Consider the following 10,859-nt stretch of genomic DNA (forward strand, 5'->3'; position numbering starts at 1 on the left):
GAGACCTTTGTTTTAAGGTTGAACCCTGATCTCCACAGCTTTGCCTCTGACCTGTGTGGGGTGATTCTTCAGGTTGTCTCTTTCTTGGTGGTAGAGCTCTTAAAGTGCCTGTGACATGAAATTTTAGCGATATATTTGAATGCATATTTGGAAAGATAACATTAATGATGAACAAGCAAAAATTCACAACACTGAAATGAACAGTTGTTGAGATATTCACATGAGCAGAAACAGGAAGTGATGTCGAAGGGGAATGCCTGAATGTAAACAAAGTTGCTRTAATGACCAATAATGACCAATAACAGACTGTAATGAAGAATYTTATGTTTCTGTAGATTATTTTGTGTGAAAATACAATGAAATTTTTTGACACAGGTAGTTCTGTTTTTAACTAATTAGGAGGCTTTTGAAGATGGTTGAAATTTCAAAGCAAAGGGGTGAATTTTTATGCATGTATAACTTTGTAGTTTTATAATTTTTAGAATTATTTAAAACATATTTTCCCCCATTTAACTCTATCAATCTGMAGTATTATTGCTTATAATCAAATTAAAAATTCCTTTAAATTCCAGGTTGACAGGCAACTATGTAGAAGGAATACCAATGTGGGTGAATACTTTTGCAACCCATTGTAGTTCTATATTTGTTCTGGTTTAAAAAATAATAAACAGCAGACTAAAAAGCTTATTTAAATTCATAACACACCAGATTATTTTTGGTAAGCAAGGTCTCTCCCTGCCAGAAAATAAAGTAGTGACAGAGGCTCTTATTTTTAGATATGCAAATGCTAGTTTCTGACCTTGAATTAGCCACTGCCATTGAAATTAGATGGCTCTGAGCTGCAGGCTACCATGCAACGTCTCATAACAATGCTTTCTTCTCCAAGCTAATGAAAGCTTCTTACATCACAGCTCTATGCACATCCTGAGAAACTCCTTCCAGGCTTCCTGTCGAAAGGTACCACGCTGCCTCTACAGACGCTGCGATGTGACCGAACCGAGACGCGTTCAGAAAAAGCTCAAATGCAGCACTCTGACAGAGGAAAAAAAAAATGTGTCAGCCTTATGATTATATCTTTGCACTGACTAAACRAGATGAAAATCGAACCTCATTCCTCTGTGGCTTGTCAGGGTTTTCCCCGCTGAGACGATAAATCCCCAGGTTGTACATCCCATCATCACTCCCATTTAAAGCAGCTTGTTCAAAGTATTTCACCGCGGCCTTATGGTCCTTCAGCACGATCCCATGGTACCATCCTAAACCGTTCAGGGCGTTAATTGAACCCTGAAGCAAGGAAACAGACAGTGGTATTCATAGTGAACTTTTATGGAGTAAACACTGCCATTGATTGCTTCTCGCTCACCATCGCTGCTGCTTTTTTCAGAAGCTGAAAACCTTGAGTGTAGTTCCTTTTCACTCCCTGGCCCTGAAGGAATCAACATCAATCAGCAGATCGATATGTGTCAAAACAAAGACAGCACACACACAGAAACACACGCACCACAAGTCCAGCGTTCAATTCAATCGTAAAACAGAGTCTGTGTAATTTTACACAACCTTCATTAGCAGAATGGAGTAGTCGTACATTGCCGAGGGATCCTTCATTTGCATAGCACTTCTCTCAAGCCACTTCACTGCGCTGGCTGTGTCTTTTGAGACTCCATTTTGTCCCCAGTAAAGCATCATTCCCAGGCGTCTCTAAAGTTAATAGAGTTTTTAATAGTCTGTTCTGGACACTGACGCCACCAATGACCACAAAGGAGAAATTAAACCAAAGCAAATAAATAGGCTACTTTTCTCTCTGTGCTTTGAGTCATCGTCCACAGACAACCACACACAGCTCATTTATAAATATATAATAAATCCCATGAGAAATCACAGCTGCTTTGTGCATCACTCATACCTGAGATTCCAGGTCTCCTCTTTCTGCTTGGAATTTCAAATACTGAAAAACATCACTTTCCGTGTGCATCAGCGTGTTTAAATCATCCTCATTGTTTAGATAGATGTATTCAGGGTTGTATTGCTGCAGAAAAGACAAACAGGGGATATCAAGATAAACTACTTTTCACCAAATGCTTTTTAGTTACTGACAGGATTTTCACTGTGATCACTTCAAGCCTTTAAGAAGATGTAACTCCCTCTTCAGGAGCAACATTATTATCCATTAGTTACTGTAAATCCCATATTTAATCATTACAAATCAACCCTAGAATTGATTAATACTATTTGAATGAAATTAATACAAGAGCACAGTGATTATGACTTATCACTTTTTTTATTCATATTAAAAGCTTTGTTGACAAGATTTTGCCAAAAATGCTAAAACATATCATAGAATCAATCAATCAATCAATCAATCAAGAACTTATTCAGCAAATCTGTGACACTAGGTAATGAGAAGATTCACATTAACAACTAATAAAAATACAGAGAAAGAAAGAACAAACTGAGTCATTTTTCATTTTCCATCAGTTATTAATCATTTTAGCACAGAGTCAAAGTTTATTGACAACAAGCTCAGGATTAATTAAAGGAGATGCAGAAAAAATGTATAAAAACGGTTGTGTTGTTTTGGTGTCTAGATCACTAAATGATGCTGATGAGGATGTACAAAACAGGCTATATTGTGTTGGAAAACTTTCACATCCACATGTAGGCCAAGAGAGTTTTTTTTAATTTATCTATTTTGAAAAGTAGAAGTAAAGTTTTTGCATCGAYGAGAGCTACAAAAAAAACTGATTGTGATCTGACTGAAAGTGAAATGATTAGTGGAGATGACTAGTTATATTAATGCCCTGATCAACACAAGATATTCACCGTGTTTCCATCCAAATTTAATGCAAACTTTTAAAATGTTGCAAAAAAAGAAATGTGCATCAGACGTGTTTCCATCTACTGGTTTGGAGTGAATCAACCAGGCTACACAAAGTGTAATGACATCAGACGTCAACGTTACATAAAGACACAAACTCACAGGGACACATCTCAGGACAATGGAGATATGTTATCAGGAACGTGTTGCTGCTATCAGGAAAACTGTAATTATTCTGTCATATCAGCTAGTGCTGGTGATGTTACATGCTGTCTGCAGACGTAGAAAACTTTTGACGTTACAGGAATATCCAGGAAGGTACAGACAGCAGGAGGGTCCAGCTGCAGCCTTATTGGACAGCAGGAACAGCCGATTGAGGTAAGTGTTCACTACATCAGAACTTATTCAGCAAATGTGTTTCCATCTCCCCTTTAGCACATTAAGTCTTTTTTAGAAAATTAAAAACCACCTGAAGCGAGTGTATGTAAAACCTTTTTTTGTGAAATTGAGGGTGTTTTGTGAATTTAGCAATTTTCATCCACCTTTTCTAATGTGATACATCATAATGCACATAACCACTGATGGAAACACGGCTAAGGGACATTTTCAGCTTGAATCAGTTGCCAACATTAATAACCTGATTTATTTGTGATTTTTCAGTAATTTCTAGTCATCATGAAATATATAGATTTTAAATGTTTAAATAAATATAATAATATAAAAAATGTTCACCTTTTATCCATGTCAAAGTAACAACAATATTTTAATTCTGTCCTCTCTTGGCCTCTGGACAATTCGCTTAGAGTTAATCATTTAAATTTTTGCTAAATGTGTTTTTATTTTTTTACTGAATGTTTTTGTATTTTGTTGTAGATGAATTGATTTATACAGTTTATAGTGACTTTTGCTCTGGGCTAGAGTAATACTGTATACAAACACAATTAGGATCCAGTATTCAGTGAGCTCAAAACAGGAGAAAATTAGTTATTTGTATCTTTAGAGTAAAAACATCCAAAATATACACTAATGAAAATGAACTGTGTGTCTGATTGTGGTTTAAATAGTCAGATAATCCTTTTTAAATAAAATAATAATTTTAAAATGCTTGAAGCCCCCAAATGGCTAAGAATACAAGATGTTTCTTTCTCTATTTCTTTTTATTAACTCTTGTCCTCGTTATGTTTTTGTTTAAACTTCAACAATAAAAAGCTTTCTTTCTGCAATGATTATCTGTTCAGCAGCTGCCGTGTCTCTCTAGTGTTTTCATACACCTCTCTTCATTAGATGCAGCTATTGAAATACTGTTCAAATCAACAGGAAATCAAGAGGAAGCAGCCTTTTCTCATAGCAGGCTCCTTTCAAGTCCTCTCTCGCATTCATCAAGACGGCTTTATTTTTAAATTAGGATTTAAGATCATCATTATGCATGTTTTACAGCAGCCTCTTCAACAAATACGTTATTAATCATCTTTCAGAGATGGTAACCGAAGGCCGTTGCCATGTGTACAGCATGTTTGTATAAATGTACTTGTGTGTGAATAGCCTTTTAATACAAAGTAATCACACATCTGATATAAAAATATAGTTTAATATTTTTATATTTAGACTCTGTTGCCAAACAAAGATGAGAAGATCAATACCACTTACATCTGTTTAAAAGAAGGGGCAACAGCTACTAAGGGTGCGTGTGAAAGCAACAAAATCTGCCTTTAACACCTTTTAAACAGTGCTGATCTGTTGGATTTGCTTTTTACAGAAGTAAAAGTTAAAACCAACACATCTGCAGCATTACAGGGAATAACTTTATGAGCATGCTTTACCAGTCGTAAAGCAGAGATAAAGCAGCTTCTTGGAGTAGTTTTATATAGATTTGACATAAACAACAGTAAAATCAGCTCTAAGTGTTCAGACATGAAGACACATTTTCACTTTGAGACAAACTCAAGTCATATAAAAGCAAAAATAGCAACTCGGTTTCTTTTTAATACTATCGCTATTGCAACATTTTTATGAAGCTAACATTTACTAAATTACCAGCGGGTGTTACCTTATGTTCATGTGTTTGGTAACCGTCGACACTGCTCTGCGCGCCAACATTGGAGTAGTAGCCATAAGCCATGTCCCAGTCTTTAAGAAAGCCATCGGCTCCATGTGTGTGTTTGTACCCTAAATGCATCAGGGCGAAACGGTCGTCACCGGAAGCTCCGATCAAACTATAGACGTGACCCTGAAACAGAATGCAGCTCAGGATGGTGAGTCATTAGAAGGTTAGTTTGCATTTTCTGAAGAGAGGGTTTTGTGGAGAGGTTATGAGCAGTAAGTGTCTGATCTGCGGTGGTTTCACGGCTGAGGGAAAACTGTGAAATTACCATTAAAATAATGGTCAAGAATTTCAACATGAATACCTTCGTCCATCYRTTTTCTTCCGTTTATCTGGGATCAGGTTGTGGGGGCAGCAGCCCAAACAGAGAGACCCAGACTTCCCTCTTCYCAAGCCACTTGGGCCAGCTCGTCTGGGGGAATCCCAAGGCGTTCCCAGGCCAGCTGAGAAACATAGTCCCTCCAGCGTGTCCTGGAACACCTGCCTGCAATACCACACCAGGGAGGTGTTCAGGAGTCATCCTAACCAGATGCCCAAGCCACCACAGCTGGCTCTTCTCGACGTGGAGGAGCAGCGGCTCGACTCTGAGTCCCTCCCGGATGACTGAGCTTCTTACCCTCTCTGAAGGGAGAGCCCAGACACCCTGCGGAGGAAACTCATTTCAGCCGCTTGTTGTTCTTTTGGTCACTACCCAAAACTCATGACCATAGATGAGGGTTAGAACGTAGACGGACCAGTAAATTCTTACTTCACCATGACAGACCGGTACAGCACCCGCATCACTGCAGACGCAGCACCAATCCACCTGTCAAACTCCCGCTCCATTCTTCCCTCATTCGTGAACAAGACCCCAAGATACTTGAACTCCTCCACTTGGGTCAGGACCTCCTACCCAACCCGGAGAAGGCACCCTACCCTTTTCCGGCTCAAGATCATGGTCTCGGATTTGACTGATCCTCATCTCGGCCGCTTCACACTCGGCTGCGAACCGCTCCAGTGGGAGTTGGAGATCAGCTCTCACTCCCTCCCTCATAAATACTTTGTTAATAATAATTACAGAATAATGCTGTATAATTAGTGCTGTATTCGCTGTATACTTTTTCTGAGATTAGAGTGGTTTTAGGATGGTAATAATCTTTTTTAATCTTGTCCTTGTTTGAAATAGCCTTGGATCAGCTTGACATTGCTATCAACATTGAAAACTCCATTTCTTCAAACTGAGGCGTTTCAAAGAGCTATCCAAAACAGGTCAGAGATGCCTCCTGGCCATCTTTGTGTGATTTCTGAAAGGACTAAGGCAGCATTGAAGATTACTGTCAAGGCCACCGCTGTCACGGCCTCACGCCACCAGCGACAGTACTGTGGCAGTCGACATTTGAAAAGCTTTGTGGCTTGAGGGTACGATGTAGCGATGACAGATGGTCTGTGTGACCCGACGACCACAGGGTTCAAAATGTGAGATGTCCAGCACACACTTTTTGAGTAGAGGTCTACTTCGACACAGCTGAGTTAGACCCCACTCCTCCACTGGTTTTATGATCTGTCTTCATTATTAAAAGTGTACATATTTGTGGGACATGTGTGTGTGTGTGTGTGTGTGTGGGGGGGGGGGGGGTTGACTGTTGATTTGCGAAGAACTAAAGGAAGCTTAATAAGGGACTCATTTTGTGGCCATATTAAAGAACTGTTTTGTAAAAGAGGGYACTGACTGCTCAAAATCTTCCCACAGAACTCCGTTTAAAAAGAGAATTGGACTCTTGCAGTTGGTTACACGTGATAAAGCAGTGACTAAGACCCATGAGTTTACCTGCTCCTGATTAACTGGGTGACCGAATCCAGACAGGAAGATGGTGGCCAACAGAAGAGATGCTCTGTGATTTCCAAAGCAGGAAGAAGCCTTTAATAAAGCCAGTGATTTGGTTGGGATTTTCAGCYGTGACTCTTCCACTGGGAACATTGTACTAACTGCCAGGTCAAACAAACTATTTCCAAGGTGCCTCATTCCTAAACGTCCTGCAAAAATGAAAAACTGTGTGAGAGATAACGTAAACACATAATTAGCTTTAGATTTGGTAAATCTATAACACCTGTTCTAATATTGTTTTCTTCTGTTAGTAAGAAGTGAATAAGTGTGCTGTATTTTAGTTGTGTTTCCCGATCCCATGCTTCTGCGCAGGTTTTCTTTTTGTCTTTGTTTGCCCACAGTCTTGTGAAGTTATTGGTACAAACAGCTGAAATAACATAGAAAAATGAACTTGTCAGCAGCATTTTGTACATATTATCTAGGTGTGAACTTGTAGTATTTGTGCCCTTGGTATTAGGTTTAAACAAGATTTTGCTGTGTATATTGGTTGCAACATCACATTTATATGAAATGTCAAAACAATATATCACCTTCATTGTTTAGTGACAGCAGATGACTCTCAGTGACTTCAGTCCGAAAAGCTTTTGTAAATGATTTCATTTCCCGACACTCCATATGAGCCCTGTCCAGCTCCTGTAAGGTAGACTCGGGGTGAAGGTCGTTTTGTATCTGTGTTATACAAAGCAATAGATTTGAAACAGTTATTAAAACAGTTACTAAACAGCAAAAAACAGCATTTGTTTTTAAATTACAAAACATAAACTTAACCTCTTTAGTTCCTAAACGATGGTACTTAAAGGGCCCAAAGTACCCACTGAAGCTAGACATGTATTTGCCTCCTCCAATCACAAAGTATCCGTCTGTGTCATCGTAGTGGATATTACTCTGAAATCTGTAAGATATTTAACTTTGATCAAAACACTCAGAATCATTTTGAAGCATAATGTCCTCACCACAACATTTATCTATTTGTTTTGAGTTTTTCATTATTTATTGACTGGGCAACAAATTTTTCTGTCTAGAACAAAACAGCATTTTGAACAAGTTCAATTTGTTTTCTGTGAAATGAACTCCATTACGATGGTTTTTCTTGAGGTGTTTTTTGACATTTTGGTGAAAAGAAAATCTGTTTTTGTTGGACCTGATACCTTTATCTTTGAGATCTTTGATCACATCTTAACTAACACAACACACAAACTARTAAATATTTCAAAAGCTCTTTTCAAACAGTTCATTTTCTACATTTTTGACACAAGTTTCAGTGTTTTTATTCATCAAATCATGTGATGCTTTCATGTTTCTGAGTTCTGGTTTTGAGCCATTCCTGGTTTAGCCTTAAACAGTATGAGCTCTCTTGGACAGATTGAAATATATTTCTTACAAAGTTTGGACAGATGACATTCAACCAAACGCCCTCCATTAAAGACTGATTGCTCATCAGACATAAAAAAGTAATTAAATCAATTATTATCCTTATCTAAAATTGAATAAGACAGGATCATCTACCCTGATAGCATGGCTTTATAAAAAAAAAGGCAACAATTTAAGCTGTGGTTTCACTGCAACACTGTTTTTAGAAATCAAGATATTTTTGTGGTGTATTTATTCCTCTTTTGTTTTGACTACAGAAACCAGGATGAAAACAAATTACCTGGGTTAAAAACATATTCCAGAACATGGCCCAGGTAGTAAGGTGGTGTATTTTCAAACTACCTTGAATTTTTGTGTTGATTCTACTCATGTTTTGAAGTAATCTGAAACTTTGCAGGTCAAACATCTTATCCCATTCTGGGAGCTGCCATCTGACCAGCTGCAAGATCTAATTTGTCTAAACTACCCTCAACCTCAAATCTTGGTGAAAACACAACAAATTAGTGCTGAAGGAAATATTAATTGCTCACAGTGATTAAGTTACGCGGGATAAAAGTTTGAGACAGCATTGTCAAAATGCAGCTAGTCAAGTCTGATGAACTTAAGGTTTGTCTTTCATCAACCATGGTCTGTAATCAGTCATTTCAAACAGCTGSTTTAAAAATGGTTTTCAATTGAACAATGTTTCAAACTTAGAAAGGTTTGTGTCAAAACATGAATTCGGGTTTATTATCAGTCCGTGTACTTTTTGGTCATTTAATTGTTGTTTTAAAAACATATTGAAAAACAAAATAGTGATGGTTATTCCCTTTTCATTTACTCCAAAAATGGTTCATCTTTTTAATTTTCTCAAATTGGAAGTTTAGCACTGTCATCAGGGCAACTCAACACTGTCCAGTGGCTGCTGTCACGTTTGAATCTTCMCTGACTAGATCAGGGATAGGTAACAGCCACATCTGAGGGCCACAGAATTTATTTMTTTTTTAACKTTGAAAAAAAGCAGTCAAAGCTGCYTTTTTTTTTAGAGGTARACTGTCAACAAAATTTCAGGGTMCACCCAAATTGTTTTTGTTTGCTTCAAGCATTTTGAATTCATATTTATTAAACAGAAGTAMAACTGAGCAYGAAATATGTTAAGTTACTGCACTGCATGTTGGTTTATTAAACATATGTATACACAGACAGGTTGAGCCRTGCTCAGGGCTCTGCCCCCATCATCATACCACAAAACAAACCATCATATTAGTGGCAWATAATATTAAAGAACCATCTCCCAACCCACTCTGCCACTAGAAATAAATGTCCCACCTCTCCCCGTCCTTTACCTGCTCTTCTGCACAGTTATCTCCCCCCACATTGTTTCTTTCCCCACAGCCAACAAGTCTGCCTGAACCCCCACTCCCACRTGTGMRTAATGGAATKTTTTTGTGAAAATTACAGATTTCTGAGGGTCATGAGACAGGTGCAGTAGATTTCTGAAGGAGTTKAYATGTATGAATCATGGCTATGACAACTACCCCCAATGGGAGAGAACCTAAAACCAAGCTAACTGGGCTATACCAGCATGTTGTGGGCTTTTACAGGCCACTTCATGCAATACTGGATGGTGAAACATCAGAGCCTTCTTCATCTGGGTTCTGAGAAGCTGATGACCATAAGGCCTTCTTTACTGGTAGGGCTGGGCGATAAAATGATAAACCTATTTCTTACGATAGACACGTGATTGATATCAATAGAAAATATGTTTGAGGGAACGTGTAAAGAAATGAAATATTACCGATAAACCAGGGCTAGAGATTGTGACAAAAACACAAAACAGTTACTACAGCTGTATAAGCACTATCCACCACCTTTACCCAAGCATGTGTATTTTATTCATTTGTCTTCCTCTGACTTCAGAAAATARTTGTGGTCACCAACTCACTGCACAAGTTTACAAAATATATGACTTGGGAAAATTACAAGTTACAGTCCCAAAGAACAAACATCAGCAGCTTCTGAAGCTAACAAGCGGCTAAAGGCTAAAGCCCAGCTAAGTGAGATTGGTGGCATCTAACTCAGTCACTCTTTGGTAAGCTAGCATCAACCTGGTGAGTAACATGCAGCATCAGTTTCATGTTTCACTGCTGTGCCTCACAACTAATTAATAAATAAAAAACGACATTGAGTGAAAGAAGAAAATGAGTGCAACAGTTCAAAAGGATGTTGTGGCTACAGGAGAATCATCCTTTTTTCTCCTGGTCTTTATTTCAAATAGGTAAAACAAAAAAACAAATCAATAATAATCAGTATTGACCATTATGAAATGCTTCTTAGTCATCCCCACCAGTTAATAAGTTGTTCCCACCACTTAGTAAGTCGTTCCCACCAGTTAGTAAGTTGTGCGCACCAGTTAGTAAGTCGTTCCCACCAGTTAGTAAGACGTGCGCACCAGTTAGAATCTTGTTCCCACCAGTTAGTAAGTTGTTCCCACCAGTTAGTAAGTCGTTCCCACAAGTTAGTAAGTTGTGCGCACCAATTAGTATCTCGTTCCCACCAGTTAGTAAGTCGTGCGCTCCAGTTAGAAACTTGTTCCCACCAGTTAGTAAGTCGTTTCCACCAGTTAGTCTCTCGTGTGCACCAGTTAGTAAGTCATGCGCACTAGTTGGTAAGCCGTTCCCACCAGTTAGTAAGTCGTGTGCACCAATTAGTATCTCGTTCCCACCAGT

At 38.4% G+C, this 10,859-nt stretch overlaps 1 protein-coding gene across 1 annotated transcript in view; it reads right to left on the reverse strand.

Moving 5' to 3' along the window:
• Positions 1-10,859, reverse strand: part of LOC106512292 (protein sel-1 homolog 3) — a gene marked incomplete in the record, with an annotated part of 29,988 nt that overhangs the window by 8,577 nt on the left and 10,552 nt on the right. The window contains 10 exon segments of the mRNA XM_014000952.1: positions 905-1,032; positions 1,108-1,284; positions 1,364-1,426; positions 1,558-1,698; positions 1,904-2,026; positions 4,863-5,042; positions 6,724-6,929; positions 7,004-7,147; positions 7,311-7,449; positions 7,549-7,672. Coding sequence (XP_013856406.1) covers positions 905-1,032; positions 1,108-1,284; positions 1,364-1,426; positions 1,558-1,698; positions 1,904-2,026; positions 4,863-5,042; positions 6,724-6,929; positions 7,004-7,147; positions 7,311-7,449; positions 7,549-7,672 — 1,425 coding nt within the window.

The sequence above is a fragment of the Austrofundulus limnaeus genome, unplaced genomic scaffold (genome assembly GCF_001266775.1).
Source record: "Austrofundulus limnaeus strain Quisiro unplaced genomic scaffold, Austrofundulus_limnaeus-1.0 Scaffold8, whole genome shotgun sequence".
NCBI lineage: Eukaryota > Metazoa > Chordata > Actinopteri > Cyprinodontiformes > Rivulidae > Austrofundulus > Austrofundulus limnaeus.